Genomic DNA, 21,861 nt, shown 5'->3' with positions numbered 1-21,861 from the left:
ATTTTCTTTAAAGATGAAAACAAAAAAGAGTGGGTTAATGATTTTTTTTTTTAAACAAAAGTGAGAGGTAAGTTGAGATTTTTAAAAGAATTTTTTTTAACAGTAATAGAAGTGATTTGATGATAATTAATTTTATTATCTAAATTAATCATATATTTAATCGAAAAGGACTAAATCATCACTGCGGGAGGCAGCTTAGGTACAGTTTGGGAGCACTGGTGCTGATTTCAACGTGGACCTTTGCATTTTTGGTCCTGTAAATCTCCAATTTTGTGGTTGGTTGACTGCCAATTAAGTAGATGAACAAGTAAGCTGAATATAAAACACTATATTTTTTTTAAAAAAATTAATTGTAAAAGTGATTTTTGGCATATAAGACTTTATGATTGGCATAAGGGATTGGAGATTGATTCTTGAATCGTGTTCTTGTGCAAAAGAGAGAAACATTAGTTGGGTTTAATCAGAATTATATGTTTGATCTTAAATATAATTACGTAAAGCTTTTTTTTTTTAATTCTGTTATACAGATATTGTATTGATATTACATCAGACATTACAATTACAATATTTACAATCGTATTAAACAACTGGGACTACTGTCATACATTAAATCACTGAAGCACTTGCCCAAATACTTTAAAACCTCTCTAATATTCGAGGAGTGCCTACTCCATTCACATTTTGTAAGGGAGAGACTGTCTCCACTCAATTAGTTGATAATTGAGGAAGAACTGAAACTAACCTCCATAATACTCTTATGGAGACTCGAACCCTTACACTCAACATTATAAGTGTAAGACTTCTCCCATTGAATCAAAGGTCGTTTGGTATAATTACGTAAAGTACATCAAGAAAGGAGTGTTGTGAGGATAATAAAGGGTGTCAGTGGCCCTACTCTAATTTTTAACCTTGAAAACAGGCACGCTATTGGCCCATTCAGCTCACTCTAACCAATATTCGCTTGCAAATTTTATGTTAGATTATAAAACTCCACAACTTCACGAAGAGGGAGATATTGAGCTATTGAAATTTAGGGAGTTTAATTATATTTTTTATGTTTAGCTCAAATCTTCAATTATTAATAATCAGAGTAAGGAGGAATTCATTTTGTTTCGGGGGACTTCATTTTGTTTCAGGAGTAAGAAAATTGGGGGAAAAAAAGAACATTAAATGCATAAATGAAGTTTGATAAGAACATGGGTGCTTTTGGTATTAAAATAAATATAATTAAAAAGAGAATTTCATAACAATTTTAAAAGGATGTTGGAAGCTCTACTCTGAAAAGAATCTTATTACGTATCTCAAAATTTTATTTAGAAAAATTCTCTCAAATAATAATAATATTCATAAATTAATTGATGAAATAATATAATTAATTTAAAATTTTTCCGTCCGCCTGATACTTTTGACAGTGTGAAATCATATGGGGTCCACGCGCTTTTTCCCGCGTATCTTATAGGGCAGTTCAACCCAACGTCAGCCCCACGGAGAAAAAAAAAATGCTTTAGACTTTTTCATCTAAAATTAAAAAATAGATTTTGACTGAAATTGAACCCATTTTACTGATTTTATTTTTTTTATTTTTTTAAAATCATTTAGGTGTTCAATTTCAACCACCAACTTTTGGATGCATATTTTCAAGGAAAAAAAAATGAAGAAAAAAAAGTGCTCCTCTTATCTAATTTTTAACCTTTTCCAGGCAGCCGCCCATGCACAAAATTGACTAATTAAGTGTTGAATGACTTTAATTTTACTGCTCTGTTAAAATTATTCACATTAGAAGCAAGCTGGTAATTCCAACAGAGTAACACATTTTATTCATTCATGAAGCCAATCTAAACTAAAACATTTCGCAGGAACCTGAACATGAAGATTTGGCAGAGTCTTCTCCAAATCCTTCCACGCCCAAGAAACGTCTTCCTCGCATATCACTTGCCGTAGAGACTTCAGTGAATTGACAGATTTTGGTAGACTCCATATTTGAGAACACTCTCGCATGTCAATTTTCTCCAATCTAATTAAATTACCAATCCCTTGTGGAAGACAAGACAAGCTGACACATTGAGAAATGTTCAGGTACTTCAAACAAACCAGTTCACAAATCCTAGCAGGGAGAGTCCTTAGATGAGGGCAAGCGTATAGCCGGAGAATTTGCAGAGATTTCATCTTACCAATATCGGCTGGCAATTCTTGTAGACTGTGGCAGTTAGTGACACTTAAATTCTTAAGTGACTGCAGTCCACAAATGCTTGGAGGTAGCTTCATTAGATCATCACAATGATCAAATGTGAGCTCCGTGAGGCAAGGCAACGTCTTGGGCAGGTCAACTACTGATTGATCTAGGCTGTTGTTAATCTTGCAGAGAACAAAAGAGATCTTCTGCATTTTTTTCAAGGGGATTGAAGATTTTGGTAATTGAGAAATGGAGACCTTTTCAAGCCAGAGGCTTCTCAAGTTGGTTAAATTTGAACAGACTGAAAAGTTGCCAAGGGCTGCATTTGAAGTACTATAGTTTATTACAATGAGTGCCCTGAGTTTTTCCATGTTCTCGATGAAGGGAGGCAAGAAGTACTCCTCCGTAGAAGAGAAATTCAGGATTAGCACTTCAGCCTTTGGGAATTCCATGCGGAACCAGTCCATTTCCCTCATATCACCTATGCAGTAAAAGATTTCATTATGTGAGCACAAAATATAGAAACTCAAGGCCGCATTACTATACTGTCACAATCTTTTTCCAATAGGATGACAATATTGTGTTGTTACACAAAAAACATTATAAAGTGGCAGCTAACCTGTATGAATGGAAACAATTTGAGCGTTGAATGGCTGATCTACATTCCGCTCCCATTCTTTAGGTAGTTCAGTGTCTCTTCTTGGCATAAGCAATCGCTTGCGATCATTGATGTTCTCTTGGTTGCTCAGGTGGAGAGCAAGGTCTCTCAACACATCATGTTGAGTGACAGATATCTCATAATAACTGCTATACATGTCTCCAGCTCTGCTAAATTCAAAACACTTAGAGAATTTTGATAAAAAAACAATCTAAATGTACTCAATTTCAACTTACAAACATACCGTGCATCTTTCACAATCTTCAAAAGGTTTCTATCTGAAAGCTCAACAAGGATGGCAAAAGCCTCTTCCTCATCAAGGTCATGGATCTCAACCCACATATTGATTAGTACCTCCAGAGGAATCTTCTTGTCTTCTGGAAATGATCCCAAATCCAAGAAACATTCCTTGACCTTTTTTGGCAAATACTGAATGCTTATAGCCATCCGATCAAGCAAGTTGTTTTCATGAGACTCACAAATAGGCTCCCCTTTTGATAGCCTCTTCTTCGCACTTGTCCAATACATTTCAGGTTGCTCCCTAAGTGAAGCTCCAATCACTTTAAGAGCCAGTGGCAGGCCTTTACACTTTTTCACAATCTATTGCACAAATTTTCCACAACTATCACTAACATATAACAATAAGAAACTGCCAGCTACAGAGAACAAATATCTACCACTCAGTTTGCAGGCAATAAAATGGGAGTTTGATATTACCTGCTTAACCAAATTCTCATTAGCAGAGGGGGGAATAGTCTTCTGCCCAAAAGCAGAATAGCAGAACAGGGATAAGGATTCATCTTCTCTTAACAATTCAACTTCATAAGTATCGTTGAGAACTGTTGAAAACTTGAACCGTGAAACCACAAGTGTTTTACACCCAGGGACCCTGAAAATCAGCTGTTCCAGCACAGCCAATGACCACACATCATCTAACACAACCAAACACCGACTTCCTAATTTTGACTGAATTTGTAGATTCCAGTGGGGAATCACATAATTAGGTCCCATGCTATCACAACCAGATACAAAGCCCCAAACTTTAGCCCTCAATTGCTCCGCATTTGGCGATTGTGATACTGTCAAGAACAAAATCCTGTTGTTGAAGTAACCTGCAAATGGTGAAAACACCCAAATTTTTTTTTTTAAAAAAAAGCCAACTGAATTTCTTACATAAAAAAATAAACAACTATAAATGACAATTAAAAGAGACAACAGAACAGAACCTACTTGTCACTTGATGATCTCTGCAAACCTCAAGAGCAAGAGTGGTTTTTCCAGAGCCGCCAATCCCACAAATCCCAAGAACGCTCAAATCATCCCTCCCGATAACCATTTCTTTAACTTTGTTTTTTCCTAAAGCCATCCCGATACCCATCAAATTTCCTAAACCACCCTCCGCCAATGTATCCTCCTCCATTTCAACTCTCTTAACGGCCTCATCCACCCAGCCTCCGCCTCCAACTCCAATTCTCATCGCCCCGAGTCGCTGCTCGAGCCTTCTAGCCGAGCCCTCCATCCGATCAAACCTCTCAGCAGTTTCGAACCTCATATGATGAACGTCAGCTAATACATGGGCTTGCATGGGGCCGTTTAAGAATCTTGAAACTTTCTTTTCCAACTTCTCCATCTTTCTCGCTAGCTGCAGGTTCTTGTACACGTTCCAACGTGTTGAAGCAAGAACCTTGCGGCACAATTCTATGCCGTCTTTGAGAGTCTCTGACAAGTGGTCCAGCTGAGTCTGGCGTATGGGCGGGAGTTCAACGCCGGAGTATTTGATTTCTTGAATGGTAGGGAGAAGCTCTTCTATGGTTGTCCTGAACTGCTCTGCACTCGATTTACAGAGACTGGATCGCCGGCATATTGATATTAGCATCTTTAGTAGCTCGACGGCGATCTCGCCGGCGAATAAGTCAGTTACCGCCATGGTTGGTGGTGACTGTTGTCTTTGGCTAACTGGCTAAGTGGTTAGCGAGAAAAAGGTGGCCCAAGAGGGCTTTTTCACACATATTGGAAATTAGATTTCTCACAGTTTTTATTTGTGAAGCGCTTCGGCCATCTGTCTTAAAAGAAAAGAAAAAAAAAGGCTCATAATTACAATTTGAAGGGAAATCTACCGCAATCTCTTAAGATCAATAATGATGATACAGTAAATAAACCTCCACTAATAAACTAGTGAATAAATCGAAAAATAAGAAGTAAGTTAAATAATAAATAATATTTTAACTCACTTGTGGGGATATAGGTAAATAATACTTTTATGAAAATTTATGATGGCTATAGCTTTTTGTAACGTGAACAATGTGGTTGGACAGAGATATGCCAGCAAACGAAATCGTCTAATCCAAACTTCAATAATTTCTTCTTCTTTGACTGAAACAGGTACATAGTTGATATTTCCTGCTAAAAGAAGTTTTACATAAGAGTGCAATCACGCATGGATTTCTACAAGTTAAAAGAAAGCAAACCTCTCTCTCTCTCTCTCTCTCTCTCTATATATATATATATATAATGGCTTACATCACCTTTTATAATTTTTTAAGAAGATTGAATTCAGAAAGCAAAAGCAACCCTGGTAAAAGCAATAATAATGACGATGATAAAAATTTCTCCAAATTTAACGATCAGGTTTGGCGGATGATTGGATCATTTCTTGCACTACTACTAAAACAACTACAAGATATTGAAACCATGAGCAAAACCATTGATCTTAAAAGCTTGCTGGTTCCCAAGTCAATCTTGACTGAAAATAATTGCATGATAAGGGTCAATTAATTATTCAAAAGGTACACGGCCACAAAGATTGGGCCTGTTGACCGGCGAACTGACGGTCTTACCCCTGTGAGTTTTAACTTGAGAAAGATTATTTGTTTATTTATTTGTATATTTTTACTGCCTGGTAAAAATAATTGACGGATATCATATTGGCCCGTCACCCTTGGGCTCGGTCTGATTCTAGAAACCCAAACAACTAAACAAGGCCCATCAGCATGTAACCGTAGTTATAATAGTACATCTGAAACTAGCACATCATGGATACTTTCAGGGTGGGGCCCCTTGAGTTGAGTGGACATACATGTTTGTGGGAGTGGGACATCATTGATAATTTTTTGGCTAGAAGCATTGTTTTCAAGCACAATGAATAAAGTTTTCATACATTGCATCTAGTACCAAAGCGTGATTGAAGTGTCGGGAATTGACTCTCTAAGCAGACGTTGGCTGATTGCGTAACACGAGTAAAATATCTATAATTCAGGCAATGGGTCTTTATTTTGGGTGTATTATATGTTATTTGGAAGTTTGTGACTAGTCGAATCAAATTAAAATACTAAAGTGTTATATTATCTTGTGGTCGAGCGTGAGATTTCTTTTTTTTTTTTTCTTGGTTGTTTTGTTGTTTTAAATTATTTTATTATTTTTATTACTTTTTTTTTTCTTTTTATATCCTACTTAGATACTATTTGTTTTGTTTTCTTTATACATAGACTAAGACAATTTTATTATAAAATAATATTTTAACTTTGTTTATTTTGACAAATTCGTGATACTTAGAATTAGTAAAAAAAGGACTGAAACCCTAATTTTGTTTATTTAGATTTATCAATAATATTCTAATTTTTGGAAGACTTTGTTTCTTATACTTTATTCATTTTTTTTGCGTTTTCGCATTATTATAAAGTCTCTTCTTTCTATACGTAATCTTGTACAAGAAAAAGTGTGCTTGTGGGTTTCGCTTAGTGGGAAAAATAGCTAGTGATGAATCCATTTAAAGAGATCGGTACTTATCACTTCACAACATCATTGTATCTTGAAAACTGATTGATTGGTTAACTTAATTCACAGTGATGATGAACTTGCACTAACACAGATCACCAGCACAGCTTAAAAATAAAACAGCAGCAAAAACAAAATCCATAGGCCATAACATTGAATCTCACTCAACCCAGCATCAATTTCTGTTAGATTGATTCCATTTCTCAACAACAATTCTTCCTTCTTCACCTGGAGTGGAAAAGATGAAAAGTGTTTATAGTCGAGGTTTTCAAACAAAATATTTCAAAGAAAAACTAGAATTTAATTGATAAATAATGTACCAAATACGACGCTATCTCTAAATTATTTGGACCCTAATTTCTCCAACACCGAGTCAACTCACAAATAGCAAAAACCCTCTAGTCCCAAAATAAATAAATAAAACCAAACCGTCACAGCAAAAATCGTTGCACAAGCTCCGATTGAAGGGTATAGTGACTGTCTCTCTATATATTTTACTTTTTCTTTGTTCCTCGGAGAGGCCTGGGGGGATCAGTGAATGTGGAAAGCGGTGGCAATGGAGTTTGAGCTCTTGATGCTTGGATATAGTAGACTATAATTTCACTGGAAGAAAAAGTCTATAATGAATAACCAATCGATGAAGCAGCCACACTACCACTGCACCAGCAGGGATGGCAATGGGGAGGGGAGGGGAGGGGACCAATCTCCCCATACCCATCCCCGATATTTTGCATATGTCTCCGTCCCCTCCCTGTCCCTATCAGAATTACTTGAGAGAATCTTCATCCTCTCCCCGAATAATAACAGGGGATCCCCGAGTGTTCCCGGTCCCCGAATAACTAATAGTCTAATATATTATTTTTATTTTCGATTTTAAATTAATCATATTAAAATAAAAAATTCAGATAAAAATAAAGTTCAAAATATATCTTACATTAATATTGATCCATTACAAAGTCACATTCAAAATATAAATTATTAAAATAATTATAAAACAATGAAAATAATATAAGTAAAGTAACTTATAAGTGCAAATATTAATAACTGTATAATATAATCACAATGTTAAATAAACTCATACTGTTATTGTAAGCTCGTAACCAACTTTGACAGCACATTAAGCCCTCCAATGTGCTTGGATGAAGTTTGTTACGGGGTGGGCTCACAACTCTACCACCGGTGCTAAAAGCTGATTCAGAAGCAACTGTTGTAATTGGAATGGCCAAAATATCTCTAGCAATTCGAGCTAATGTAGGATACCTATTAGCATTTAATAATATAAATATTTTGATATTTATTATTTTTAACAATATTTATAATTTTGTTATTTATTTATTAGTAATTTTAAAAATAAAAATAAAATTAAAAATTAAAATGGGGAAATAGGTAGGGGATGGGGATCCCACCTCATCCCTGTCCCCTCCCCTCATAAAAAATTAGGTAAAAAATTTTTCCCGTCCCCTCCCCGAATAAAAAATTGGGTATAAAATTATTCCCGTACCCTCTCCAAATGAGAAAAATCTCCGAAGATACCCGTCCCCGTAGGGATTTTTGCCATCCCTATGCACCAGCTACCATAAAGTTGTGGCAATGGAATTTGGAATCTTATCCGAACAGTTATAGAACGTGCGGATTTCGGAAGACTCTCTGCCTGGGACTTATATTAAAAGTGGGCCAAAAAGGTTGCAGATCGCAGCAAATCTTGAAAAGAGTCTAATATATCAAGATGTTCAAGACAAGTTCCCATAACACTCTTGGATAGGGATGGCAAAAATCCCTACGGGGACGGATACCTTCGGGAATTTTTTTCATTTAGGGAAGGTATGAGGATAATTTCATACCCAATTTCTTATTTGGGGAAGGGTCGGGGAAAATTTTTTACCCAATTTCTTTATTCGGGGAGGGGACGGGGATGAGGTGGAATCCTCATCCCCTACTCATTTCCCCATTTTAATTTTTTAAAATTACTAGTAAATAAATTATAAATATTGGTAAAAATAAAAAATATCAAAATATTTATATTATTAAACTTTTAGGCCTAATTAACTAATTAAAGTCCTAAATTTTTATTTAGGACATTAAAAAGATCGAGTAGATTCTATTAGCCCAATTTTTTTATTTTAATATTCTTTAAATATTTTAAACTTAAATCTACTTTTTATTTATTTTTAGATGTTATAATTGCCCACAGCGAATCACAATTTTAATATCTAATCTAATCTAATCTAATATTTGCTCTTGATTTGCTCCGATTTAACTATTGTGTTGTAAAGGAAATAGTCCACATTTATAAAGTGTCCACGCCACCATTGAAAAAGTTAATTTTGAATCTAAATTCGATTTTATTTGTAACAATTTTGTATTAGACTATTAATTTGTTCATGATAGTTTGTAAAAGAAGTTTGTATCCCTTGCATGCTGCGTTACTTACTAATTTAATGTATGTGACTTTTGTAATGGATATTAATGTAAGATATATTTCGAACTTTGCTTTTATTTCAATTTTTTATTTTAATATGATTAACTCAAAATCGAAAATAAAAAAAATGTATTAGTTATTTGGGGATCGGGGACCCTCGGAGATCCCCTGTTATTATTCGGGGAGGGGATGGAGATTCTCTCAAGTAATTCTGACGGGGACGAGGAGAGGACGGGAATATACGCAAAATATCGGGAATGGGTACGGGGAGATTGGTCCCCTCCCCTCCCCTCCCCATTGCCATCCCTACTCTTGGAAGCCGTAGCCAACCAGCCGTGGCTTGACTCTGCTCAGAAAGGATTTCGGAATTAGGTTTTGGCATCTTTTAATTTTTTTTTTAATTCTTTTGGTAAGAGGTTTTGGCATTGTAGAGACTTTTCATGCCACACTAGTTTGATTGATAGTGTCCAGGTCTGATGAACTTGACAATATTTAGCTTCCTTTTAAAATTGGGATTTCGTAGTTAGGCATGCGAATGTAACGACGCTGAATATAACATGCTTGTGCGGGGTCGATCAAACTTTTAAGTACGATGTCTCTGATCTATAAATTGGTCTACAATTACAATTCATAAGCTCACTTGCAAGCCTCAAATTCAGCCGTCAATCTGCTCGCTCATGCCTATACATTCAGAAAGCATCACGCTCATGGATTTGGAGAGCTGAACATTTACTGAATTTATAAATTCATCCAATATTTAAGAATCTAAAAGCATGTCCGATTTTTAATATATCTTTAAAGAATAGAGAGGCATGGCATGTTTGCAGAGACTATACACACCACTGTAAAATAAAACCACGCCATTTGATCGAATTTTTAATTTATCATAATATCTGGAATTCTGGGGGAACAAAAAAGTGAGCTTAACCTTAAACATATTAAGAACACATCCAATGATCCTTAACATGATTTACATTCCTAGTTTTATTGCGTCCATCTCCGATCAATACCCCATCCCCGTTTCAATCTTTTAGGCCATCTCACTATCCTTATTAGCAATTATTTCCCATTGCCTTTCCATCCAAGTACTTAAAGGAAAAAAAAAAAAAAAAACTCTATTTCTGAATGAAATGTTATAAAAAAAAATAAATAAAGTACGCAGAAAATTGAGTTGGCTTAATTTTATCTATTTCTTTGAATTTTTTTTTAAAAAACCACAAATAGCCAATATGAATGAATTTTGAACTCTTATATTCACATTTAATCCTGTCTGTTATATACCACCCGGGAAAAGGCCCCACAAATAGCCAATATGTATGAAATTTGAACTTATTATATCACATTTAATTTTGTTTGTTATATACCACCCTAAAATTGTAAGATGAATAGCCTCTCGCTTTATGAATAACGTTTGATATAACCTCCAATACTGAGATGTTCCAGGAAAGATACCTACAGTGATATACTTCAACCCTCAGTTTCCATCTGGCATTATAGATTTCCAGCTGCATATTGTCCTCACAGTCATCAGCTATGAGCAAGAAAGAGCAAGCTTTGTACGTGATATCGTGCAAACTGAAAAAGTAACGGATTTGAGGGACCTCCATTTGCCTTTGATGTCAACAAACTGGTTCCTATTCATCATAAACCCATGTGGAGACACGAGAAAGGGAACCCAAATCCCTAGAGCCTCGTTCTTCCATCATTGAATCAATCCGTTGCAGTTGTTTTTTAACCCATGGGGGATCTTTTGGATCCAGCCACAGAGCTTCACCAGTACTCTTGTGCTTAAAATCTGGGGCTCCTGGGGAGAACTTTTTTTTTCTGTTATCCCACCATTCATAGGGGTTGGCAAAGTACACATGCCACAAGTAAAATCGGTTTTCATACTTTTCCATGCCAGCTTCTCCTAGATTTGTGTCAAGGGAATAGATGAAACAGGAGAAAAGAAAAGGACCAAAAACCTCAAAATAACTGACAATAAAGCAACAATACCAGACTTCAATTAATAAAAGTAGTAGTCTATTGCTGCAGAAAATTGCAATTCAATCTCAGCTTAACTAAGCGTTCATTTTTGCTGCTGTATCAATTACTATTAACTCAAGTTCAATAATGATTAGCAACTATATAAAACCTTTGATGAATTAAACAATTTCTTCATTGAGCTCCTTGTTAATATGAAAAATTCCACATGAACATTGAAATTATTGAATTAATCATCATCTTTCAGCAAGTATTGTCCAATCTGTGTCTGTATCAACTCTATAAACCCTATAATACCATCATCATCTTTCAGCAAGTATTGTCCAAACTGTGTCTGTATCAGCTCTACAAACCCTATATTACTTCTGGTAAAACCATTCCTTCTGTTTCTTTATTTTGACAATGATCAGAATTAAGTTGGCAAAACTTTGTGCAGTAAATAGGGTAAAAGGCCACATGGACACTCATTTCAGATATATGCAAACTACAAAAAAGGAAGGTGGGGGGGGGGGGGGGGGGGGGGAGTACCTCCTCTTGATTTTGATTCCACAGATTTCTTGAAGGCGAGTCCTTGACCACATTCTCTAACATAATTCAAATCTTCCACAACCACCTACAGGAACACAAATAAAACTCAGTACTCATCACTGTATTCTCAAACATATATAGCATGTGCAGATCATCAAAAGTAGAATTTTTTACTGTAAAAGTGATATCTCAATAAGTGAAATAAGTATTAGAACTATACCATTATGTTTTTTGAATACAAACTACATGATAAGTGATGGACAAAGGCAGACAAATAGGACCTCATGTCAAAAGGATCAATGGAAATAAAAATGAAAGTGGATCCAAGGCAAGATCATTAAGAAACCCAGACATAGGCATCTCTTGTAATACGGAATGTAGTCTATGCAAAGCAATCTAAGTATGTGAATTTTTTTTTTAATACATAAGAACATTTACATTCCTCCATCTGTGGAACTGGAAAACCAACAAGAAAATATATTAACTGTGTAGTGAAATTGTATATTTTTGTTTCAAGAATTGTATTCTACCTCTAAGAAGTATACATGCTGCGAGAATGGAGAACAGTTTCTACAAAACAATAAGAAATATACCTTGTAACGCAGGCAGAGCTTTCCATTCTTATCCACCTTTGAGTAAGAGTGTAGTTGACCTGTAACATAAATGAAATCATTCGGCTTCAGATGTTTTTGACACAATTGTGCCATGTCGCCTCCCACTGCCAGCAGTATACTGCTCAAACATTGTAAATGATGAATAATAAGTAGCAGAATATCAAACATGGTCACACATTCATTTAATTCAATATTCTCCAATTTAATTAGTAAACGAATGGAAATCCCAAGGAGTGTTAATAACAAATTAAACATTGACGTATCCTTCGTTTTTAAAAATAAGTTCATGGCTAAATATTGAATTTAAAAATAAAAAATAAAAACTGACTCAAATCCGCGATCGGAATGGGAGTTTTTGACGTGAAGGAGTGTGTAAACGCCAAATACATTGCTTCTTTCAAGGGGGCGAACCACTGTTCCGATAAAGTTAACAGAGTTCTCTAACTGAGGTTGCCACTTTATCGTCGTTGGACGCTGAAACTTGAGCGCGTGTCTGTAAACTGCGCTCCCACCTCGCTTAGCGTCCGAGTAAACGCTCGAAAACCTAGGGTGGTCAGACGAAGACGAACAGAATGGGGCAACTCTTCGGAGCGAAAATCGGCACACGGTTCTGAGAGACTGCCCGATACGACGCGCGATCATAAATTCGGAATTTGAATGCGACTGGCGCAACCAAATTTTTTATTCCGATGACGCTGGATTTGATTTGGAAGCGGAAAGTTGGGGGGGGTGTTCTCCTACAGTTGGTTCGAGGGATTAGCGCGAATAAGGAATAACCAACCCTCTTATTATTGGGCTTCAGATTTTGGATCAGCCTCAACGTATAAAAAGCCTCGCCTTCGTTTTGTTATTGGAGCGTGTTACTTTAAACACCCTTCCAATATCCTGATAAACCCGTCTACTGGTGAATTATATTTAGAGATAAATTTAATCTAATTAAATTATTTTTTCTCTTTTTTTTTTCCTCTATTCAGAGTTTTCAAACCCATTTAAAAAAGTTAAATTAAAATCTTCAAACAGAACAAGCGTTATGTAATTTTATTTTTTCTGCGAACTCTATAGTCATTGAAACACAATTTTTTTTTTAAAAAAAAAACAACAATCAATTTAATTTATTTGCACAAACTTGTAATAATCTATTTTTTCTCTCTCCTTGCAAATTAAATTATTTCAAGATGTGAAGATTTTTAAACTATAATCTTTTTAATAGACTGTAAAATGTGTTTATTTAAATTAATTATTGGCATTCAAATCCATCTCACTTAGTTTATCAACAACAAAAAAAAAAATCCATCTCACTTAGAAGTTATAATATGAATAGATAATTGAAGATAGTACAATTAGACTTGATTTATTCTCAAGTGTAATTCAGTGGAACATGGATTTTATCATGATTTGGAAGGGGTGTAAACAGCACAACCTTTTTCTTGGGTTTTATTTTTATTTGGGCCCTGAGAGATTACTAGCCTGATGACAGAAATGCAATCGATATTCTGAGAAAAACAAATATATTACTTTGGTATCTTGATTTATATTCTTCTTCGTCAATTAGATTTCTGTCAAATACATAATTTTTTTCTTTATATATATAATATTATTAGTTCAGAATAAAAGTGATAATAATCAGATAGAGTAAATCTAGTAAAAAATACCCAAGACTTTTCTTGCTTAGTATATGACTTTGAGATTGAAGCGCCACAAACAATTGGGTCCGATTAGAAAGAACAATATTCTATATAGTACAAACTAACTGTTATTTCCTATACATTTATCTTTATTTTATGGTTGGTATACTGTAAAAAAAAAAAAAAAAGGGTTTGTATTTGATATTTAAGTGTGTTTGACCCATTTCATTGATCCAACCGTCCATACGGCCAGACCGCCAGAGCATACGCAACAATGAACATCCGGACAAAGACAGAGACAAAGACACAGACGAAGTGACAAACAATCTACGTTAAAGCCAAGAAAGTCGTAGGCTTTTTAATTTTTATTTTATTATTTTTTAAAGAATCAACCAAGTGGTAGATTTGTTTTAACTAAACGTTGAATAACGAATATTCAATAATTATATCAAGGTCCTTGATTTTTTTTATATTTTATCCAATAAACACAATTTGTTTATTTATATTAACTAAGTCTTTCTGGATCAAATGACCAAAGTTAACATAAAATTTAACCATAACAATTATAGGCTTCCTTTGATACTGTGGTTCAACTGTGCTTTCAAGCACAAAATGTAAAATTTTTTACCCCATAATCATTCTGATTAAAAAAAAAATCTATATTATCTTAATTTATTGTCAAATTTATTATATTTATCGACGTGATTTTTTTATCGATTATTATAAGAAAAAAGCTAAAAATTTAAATTAAAACTCAAATATTGAAAATTTTGGCATAATTTTTGTTAAAATGAATTTATCATTTTTAATGATATAAACTATAAGATTAAAAACTAATAAGTATGAGTTGTCATCTTCAATTGTAGCGAAAAAAAAAACTATAAATAATATTGTCATGATTGCTGTCTCATAATCAACATGTTAACGCTATCATTTTCATTATTGAAAGTTTTTGTTTGTCAACATAAAAGAGTTAATAGTTTGATCAATTATAATTCTACCATCAAGTGGTATTACTATCTCCATTATTTTATAAAGAAGTTGCAAATCTATGGGATGATGATGGTGATGCACTAATACACTTAGTTATTTGATAGAAGCATAAAAATTTGATTAAACTTAAATTATTATTTGAGTTAATACTGAATAATAATACCATAAGTGAAAATGATTTAAGCCACATTGTCTATTATCTCAATAAATAATTGCTCACAATAACCAGTGCCATTAATGGCGGTAACTAGTTGTTTACATATTATTTGCATAGAAATAAACTTTAATTCCATTTATTTTCACACCACAACTAGGAATTTTATACCATGGTAATTGATGCATTATAGTTATAGCACTGAGAATAACAAATGGACCTAAGAATACACAGTATACAATAGTAAGAGGTTTTTCTATCATTTGAATAGGAGTTAGGGGTCTATTTAACATGAATAAATAAATTTATGTCTTTGTTTGAAATCCTATTGATATTCCCTTCAACAATATTCTTGCGTGTTATGATATTTCTCGCGTTTGAGGTCAGTGTTGGTATACTCTTACTCCTTTAAGACTCAATATTTTAGTGAAACAGTGTTTGCAGTGACAGCACCCGCGCTTATCACGATGACGGCAGTCTACACCTCGTGGTTCCGTGTCATCCGCTTAAGTCATCGTGTGCATCACTCGCGAGTGGTTGACAATTCAAGTACGCCTGACCGTACGCACACGGCGTGTCGAGTCTCTCGTCAACTAAAACCAAAGATTTCGTTTCATACAAATCTGTATCGCGAGACACGCATTGACTTCCTCCTACACAGTAGGGTCACTTTCAGCATAGCTGTTGAAAAAAATTTAGATTTTTTTTTTCTTTTTGACAAACGGGCAGACAAAGTAAACTCAGAAAAAACTTAGTTGTTTCCGCGGCTTGAGGGTTGAGTCAGAAAAGAAAATAGCTGCCACAGTTGCTTCCATGATGCTTGCTCATCCATTTGGGTATCGCAGCGATGCAGGAAAGTGGCAAGGCTGGTAACTTTTTCAAAAATCGAGTGCAATCGTCGTCCTTTAATAATCGGAAGCTGACGCGGGTGAGAAAGCTTAGGCATGTTCCTGACGATGAACTCGGCTTGTTGATGACTGATCGCGCTTGTTCCCCTTCGGCATCGCCTGATTCGGCCCGGATGTCGCCGTCTCCTGGCACGTCGGACCACTGGTCTTCATCGGCTGTGCCAAAACCTTTACCGCTTCCCGACTTGGCCTCTCTTTTTCGAAAACCGGAGTCTTCGGGTCATGGCTTCGAATCACCCGAAGGAAGGCCACACCGGGGAAGGTGCACATACTTGTCTCACCTGCTTCTATATTTCAATATTTCATTAATGGAAATAAGTTTGTGAAATTTGTTCAAGGATGCTTTTAATTGAACTGTGTTTTATTTTACTTTTCTGTTTTGGGTTTAAACTTGAAGCCTTAGAAATTATACTGCATCTTAGCCGGTTTCAAAGAGTTTCAGACTTCCCGCCCTTTAAATCTCGCATATGATTAATCTTACTTTTTTTATCATCTACTTAAATTCTCCCTCTCTCTCTCTCTCTCTACACACACACACACACACACATATTTGCTATTATTTCTGTTGCGAGTCATTATTAAATTTCTGCTATCATTTCTGTTCGGCTAATTATCAGGAAAAGCACAAATCAGACTGCCAAAGGTTCAGCCGGTTTTTTAAGCCATTTCCATAAGGGTGACTCCCAAGTTTTAAATATTGAAAGTGTTAAAAATGACCTGAGGCCGAGTGTTCCTGTGAGAAGCACTCCCACAAGTCTTTCATCAAGTCATGCTGTTAGTCCACAGAGATCAAATTTGGAAAATCCCACTCCTCTGCACAATCCGAAATCTATTAGCACCCGTCGCAGGGGATTCTCTCATGATCTAAACATTGAATGTGCTAATTACAGCTCAAGGGCGGATATTATTCCGAAGAGTGCCCCAACTAGTGTTTTCTCGAGTCCTGCTGTTAGTCCACAATCATCAAAAACAGGAAATGTATTCTCGTCTTTTTGGGCTCCTAAAGAAATTCAGGATTGGTCAACTGCAGAGGTCCCTGACCTAGGTAGATTTGTTGGTTGTACTTCACCAGTATCACCTGTTAAAAGAAATGTGTATAGCGCTGACCATTCTCCCCTTCCTAGCCCCCCTAGGCAAAGTTCACAAAGTAACCTGAGGAGTCCAGGGAAAGTTTATTTTCCATTGCGTCATAAATCTCTTCCACAGAATTCGAAGGAGTTGCTTGAAAGTAATAATCATCTCAATGCCCATCCATTGCCCCTTCCACCTGGAGCTTTATCACCACCTAAATCATCTGTAACATCAGCCGTTATGCCTCACATTATGGAAAAGCCAAGTGCATCCCCTAAGAAAAGTCAATGGCAGAAAGGAAAACTTATTGGACGTGGTACATTTGGGAGTGTTTATATTGGAACAAACAGGTATGCAAGTATATGCTGAAATTTGCTAGTTGTTTCTTGTAATTTTTCTGTGAACACTATTATTATTATTAGTCTTTTTTTTTTCTTGGGTGTTAACAGGGAGACTGGAGCTTCATGTGCAATAAAGGAAGTTGATATTATCCCTGATGACCCCAAATCTGCTGAATGCATAAAGCAATTGGAGCAGGTTATTATTATCTGCATCCTGTCATCAGTTGATTACAGCATAGTTCTGTTATTTCACCTAATGAGGAAACCTCCAAATTTGACCCAGATGATTATATTGAAATTGATTTACTAGGGCATTTAATTTCAGGAATATGGGGTTGGAACTTGCGACTTTCTTTTACAAGTTATGGTCCCAATGGTTGATTGTTTGAAAACTTTGCACTTTTGTTTCCAATGATAAAAGATAAAGCCAGAACATGGAATAATGGCATATCATAGCAAAAAGTTGGAACCACCTAGTTCAGCCTCCCTTTTTCCTACTAGTTATTAAGATGCCTTTTCACTGCCATCTGCAAAAATACCTATAACCATGCTGATATATTGTTTCGTTTGAAGTTTCAATTGTTGTTCGTTACTACTTCAATTTTTTGCATTAAGAATACACAAGATGCCATGTGTCCTCAGATTGCTTAGACATTCTATTATAGATTCAGCATTTCTTTCAAAATTTACTGCTATAATGACTCATTCCTTCTTGCAGGAAATTAAAGTTCTCGGTCATTTGAAGCATGAAAATATAGTGCAGTATTATGGAAGTGAAGTGGTATATGGCCTTTCCATGGTGTAGCTAGATGTGACCGCATTTGCTTTTGTGCATAATTGTGTAACTAAGAGACTGTTGTTTCCATTTCAGGTTGATGATCACCTCTATATATATCTGGAATATGTCCATCCTGGCTCAATTAATAGATATGTCCGTGAACATTGCAGAGATATTACAGAAAGTATAGTTCGCAATTTCACCCGTCACATTCTCAATGGGTTGGCCTACCTGCATAGCACCAACACCATTCACAGGTGACAATTTTACTTGATATGGAGTAGAGAGTTATATTGTGATTCCACTTCTTCGTTAATGTCAGTTATTGTAATTTGTAAGTGCTGTGAAATTTTTACACAGAATCTTGTAAAAAGGAACCCTAGAATTGTCAGTGGTCCTGTATTCCGAAAAACTAAAATGATTGTATAGGTAACCATTATATGTACTTGCTGGTTGAATTTTAAAGATTGTTGAAGAAGCGGCACTTTTTTCGTTCACAAAGATTATTATTATTATTATTATTATTTTTTCCTATACAAATGATAACTAATATAGGAAATTGTGATCTATAGGGATATTAAAGGTGCAAATTTGCTAGTTGATGCATCTGGTGTTGTTAAGCTTGCAGATTTTGGGATGGCAAAACATGTGAGTTATCAGATCCTTTAAATACTTGCATGCGTAATTTGAGTATGCTTCTCCAATTTCTTCTTGTGGATGGTGCATGTTGTTATATTTCCTTAGTGCAACAGTGCTTGTAAAAGAGCTCCCACTTTTTTTGTGCGAATACAGTTCATCCAAAACTTTTCCATTCTTTGGCCAGATTCTCTTGACTAATTGACTGGTAACTTCTAATATGTATGTATTAAAAATAAACGAATAATGTCGTTTGAGAAAATTAGTTGACAGGTGCTTCTACGAGGATGGATCTGAAATGAATTTTGTTCCTATTTTAAGAAATCTTCTTTCCTTCAAGTAATTGTTGACAATGGTTCTTCAACAAGCATCCCTTAAACAAATCCCCTAAAAAGAATAGGAAAATTGTCTGTTTTGACATTGGATTGGTAAGCATGAACCGAGTCTTACATGGTTTATCATGGTTATTATTAGCATCTAGAAGTTTGATTATACCAGATACCGAGATTTTTGAATTTTGATCCAGTGCCTCGGTGTTTTACAGTATGTGCTATCTGTGCAACTATAGTGTTTTCTTTTCTTTTCTTTTTTCTTTTTTTTGGCTCTAGTAATGTCACCTGTATGGTTATATTCACTTCAGAACCTCAGTAACTTATTTATTTTCAATTTACTTGTTGTATTAAGCTTACAGGACTCTCCTATGAATTGTCACTGAAGGGCAGCCCAAATTGGATGGCTCCAGAGGTACGTCCACTGCACCAATTTGTAATTTTAAAAAACCCTTCTTTTTAATTTTTATTCACACTTGTTACTATTGCAGGTCATTAAGGCCGTGATGCAAAAGGATGGAAATCCTAAGCTTGCTTTAGCTGTTGATATATGGAGCTTAGGTTGTACTGTCATTGAGATGCTTACTGGTAAACCTCCTTGGAGTGAGTTCGAAGGGGTGAGTCCTTGATTAAACGTAAAATTCTTCTCTATTTAAGCTATTTTAAAATACTCACTGTTTTGACGGTTCAGTATAAACTTAAAACACTTTAAATTTACCAGCCAAGTTTTGATGCTTGTATTAGCAAATTTGTTGCAGTTACTTTTCATGTTTGTACCATTGTTTGCTATTATTTCTTGAAGAAAGGATCAGGCATTATAACATAACTTTTCAACTCTTCGCTTGCTTTCTTTGTAAGGTTTGCACATTCATTTTCTCTATTAATCTCTTTATCTATCTCGTCTTTAATTTTCCAGCCTCAAGCTATGTTCAAGGTCTTGAACAGAACCCCACCTATACCAGAAATTTTATCTTCCGAGGGGAAGGATTTTCTTCTACGTTGCTTTCTGAGAAATCCTGTAGAGCGGCCATCAGCTGTTGAGCTACTGGAGCATCCTTTTATACGAAATGCAAATTATCAAAATTTGTCGGTCCCTATGCGTGTTTTTTCCAGAATAAACCTAGGGGCAAGTATTACATACTTTGATTTCAGCTGTTAGTGGGCTCCAAAGTTTTTTTTTTTTTTTTTTTCCCTTCCTTTTACCTTCTTTCACAACATGTATCGTGATAGCATATTTGCGCTTTTATAGGATAAATCACATGATCAAGTAGAACGCGCTACACGTAAAACTGAATCACTGCCTGACTCGCCGGAGACAAGAGTTAGGAATAGGAAGTTGCCTTGTAATAGGTAAGAACATTTAAGTCATCTCCTCCCAGACAACTTGCAAGATGGTATTGGATTTAGCATTATCTTCTGTATGATTACTTGTTTTTTTATTTTATTCTTTGTGTTTTTCTTCATCCAGTGAAGTTTGTCGACAATGTCATGCGGGGACTTTTAATTGCGCTACAGCTTCTCGCCACTCTTCTTGTTCAACATTTGGGGTTCATATTTCTCTATCCACATCTAATTCACATAATTTTAGCCCTTCTTCCAGGAATATGCCCCTCAGTGCTGTGAACAACCACCCTTGTGCTCCTTTAAGGAGTCAAGGACAGGAAATTTCACACATCTGAAGCATGTTTTTGGTTGAATCAGATGTATTTGATAGCAAGTCCCCTGAGTACAGCTGGAGAAGCTAGCAATAGCCCTGAGAAGCTCCTTGAGCACCTACCCAAGATTTGGATCTGGGGCTTTCCTGACTCACCTACTTTTTAGTTGGATTCATCTTATTATTTATACTTGTAAATACTAAATAGAAGCTATCTTACTAGGGAAGTCAAGACAGATAGGAAGCTGAACATTTTCATATTCTTTAATCAGAGCTTGTGGAATGTAATAAAGTCATTTTTAGTTTCAATGGAATTTGAGAACTTGATATATAATGGAGGAGTTCCATTCTGAGTTTCATTTACAATACTTTTTGCTCAATGGCGAGTAAATTTTTACGGGCAATTGGTTAAATTTTTTAAATCAATACAATATAGTTTTTGAAAAATAAGTATTTAGTAGATGAATATTGCTACAATAATCAAGCCCATAATATCGCGGGGACGTACGGCGAGGGTTTTTGCACCCTTACAGAATTCTTATGTAGAGATAAATATCCATTTACAGCACAAACACAATTACTTCCCAAATTTACTTGTGGAATTCTCGTGTTTAGTTCATTTTGAACCATCGTTATAACTATAATACACAAGATGTACTTTATTTATGGGAAAGTGAAATACACTTTGAATAAAGCCGAAGACAGTGTGGAGATAAAACTTTTGCCACCACAAGCTCTCTGACCCACCTATATAGCAGAAGCACATCCAACAATTCTTGCGGCCGTTTGAAGTAGAGATTTATTAGGTATTAAAAGTAAATTTAGTTGTTTCCTGTTTGATTATGAGAATTTGACGATTAATTATTGGAGCTAGACTATTGAAACCTCTCTAATCTCCTCGTAAAAGTCCTTTTTCCTGTTTTTTTATTTTATCTTTAAAAATGTCACTTTTTTTTTTAAAATACATTCTTCTACATTTTTATTTATGAGTTGGACTATTAGCACCCCGTCTAATCTCCTGGCGACATTTTTTTTTGTTATATTTATTTTATTTTCGAAAATATCTTTTTTTAAAATAAACTTCTAATTTTTTGTTTTATTTTTTTATTATTAAAACTTGAAATAGTATTGTATTAATTGAAGCCTATATGGATTTGAATATAAATGTTTAGATGACATGTTCATTTTTCTTTTTAAATATCTAAATATGAGCGATATCTTAT

The 21,861-nt window shown here is 35.1% G+C and overlaps 3 protein-coding genes across 4 annotated transcripts; 1 reads left to right on the top strand and 2 right to left on the bottom strand.

Moving 5' to 3' along the window:
• Positions 1-1,727: 1,727 nt before the first annotated feature.
• On the bottom strand, positions 1,728-4,952 carry LOC102628123 (probable disease resistance protein At4g33300). The gene is made up of 5 exons (XM_006473324.3): positions 4,062-4,952; positions 3,549-3,943; positions 3,076-3,431; positions 2,793-2,998; positions 1,728-2,654 (listed from the first exon to the last, which is right to left on the bottom strand). The coding sequence occupies exons 1-5, from the start codon at positions 4,756-4,758 to the stop codon at positions 1,819-1,821; spliced, it is 2,490 nt and encodes an 829-aa protein (XP_006473387.2). The 5' UTR covers positions 4,759-4,952; the 3' UTR covers positions 1,728-1,818.
• A 5,302-nt stretch (positions 4,953-10,254) lies between these two features.
• Positions 10,255-12,910, bottom strand: LOC102627636 (protein OSB1, mitochondrial). 2 transcript variants are annotated; one of them, XM_006473322.4, is made up of 4 exons: positions 12,478-12,910; positions 12,129-12,267; positions 11,536-11,620; positions 10,255-10,933 (listed from the first exon to the last, which is right to left on the bottom strand). In XM_006473322.4, the coding sequence occupies exons 1-4, from the start codon at positions 12,789-12,791 to the stop codon at positions 10,659-10,661; spliced, it is 813 nt and encodes a 270-aa protein (XP_006473385.2). In that variant the 5' UTR covers positions 12,792-12,910; the 3' UTR covers positions 10,255-10,658. The 2 variants fall into 2 exon arrangements, with proteins under 2 accessions (XP_006473385.2, XP_006473386.2); XM_006473323.4 differs by having other exon boundaries at positions 12,129-12,187; positions 12,478-12,685.
• Positions 12,911-15,498: 2,588 nt separating this feature from the next.
• LOC102627347 (mitogen-activated protein kinase kinase kinase 5-like) lies at positions 15,499-21,004 on the top strand. Its single transcript, XM_006473321.4, has 11 exons — positions 15,499-16,091; positions 16,447-17,250; positions 17,350-17,437; positions 17,960-18,022; positions 18,113-18,276; positions 18,592-18,667; positions 19,340-19,399; positions 19,476-19,601; positions 19,901-20,110; positions 20,234-20,334; positions 20,453-21,004. Exons 1-11 carry the CDS (start codon positions 15,769-15,771, stop codon positions 20,661-20,663), a joined length of 2,226 nt encoding a protein of 741 aa, XP_006473384.2. The 5' UTR covers positions 15,499-15,768; the 3' UTR covers positions 20,664-21,004.
• Positions 21,005-21,861: the final 857 nt, after the last annotated feature.

The sequence above is a fragment of the Citrus sinensis genome, chromosome 5, assembly GCF_022201045.2.
Source record: "Citrus sinensis cultivar Valencia sweet orange chromosome 5, DVS_A1.0, whole genome shotgun sequence".
Taxonomy (NCBI): Eukaryota; Viridiplantae; Streptophyta; class Magnoliopsida; order Sapindales; family Rutaceae; genus Citrus; species Citrus sinensis.
Note: the sequence above shows the minus strand (reverse complement) of the source record. Positions and strands in the feature narration are given on the sequence as shown.

What these genes read in the sequence shown, in the direction of transcription:
- LOC102627636 (XM_006473322.4), bottom strand. Translation starts at nt 12,791, where the DNA reads ATGATCGCGCGTCGTATCGGGCAGTCTCTCAGAACCGTGTGCCGATTT. An exon ending in CATTCCGATCGCGGATTTGA is followed by an intron (nt 12,268 to 12,477) that starts GTCAGTTTTTAT and finishes ATGTTTGAGCAG; the next exon opens with TATACTGCTGGCAGTGGGAG. An exon ending in AGCTCTGCCTGCGTTACAAG is followed by an intron (nt 11,621 to 12,128) that starts GTATATTTCTTA and finishes GTGTTCCTGTAG; the next exon opens with GTGGTTGTGGAAGATTTGAA.
- LOC102627347 (XM_006473321.4), top strand. Translation starts at nt 15,769, where the DNA reads ATGCAGGAAAGTGGCAAGGCTGGTAACTTTTTCAAAAATCGAGTGCAA. An exon ending in GGAAGGCCACACCGGGGAAG is followed by an intron (nt 16,092 to 16,446) that starts GTGCACATACTT and finishes GCTAATTATCAG; the next exon opens with GAAAAGCACAAATCAGACTG. An exon ending in CAAATTGGATGGCTCCAGAG is followed by an intron (nt 19,400 to 19,475) that starts GTACGTCCACTG and finishes TTACTATTGCAG; the next exon opens with GTCATTAAGGCCGTGATGCA.
- LOC102628123 (XM_006473324.3), bottom strand. Translation starts at nt 4,758, where the DNA reads ATGGCGGTAACTGACTTATTCGCCGGCGAGATCGCCGTCGAGCTACTA. An exon ending in CAGAGATCATCAAGTGACAA is followed by an intron (nt 3,944 to 4,061) that starts GTAGGTTCTGTT and finishes CACCATTTGCAG; the next exon opens with GTTACTTCAACAACAGGATT. An exon ending in AAGATTGTGAAAGATGCACG is followed by an intron (nt 2,999 to 3,075) that starts GTATGTTTGTAA and finishes TGAATTTAGCAG; the next exon opens with AGCTGGAGACATGTATAGCA.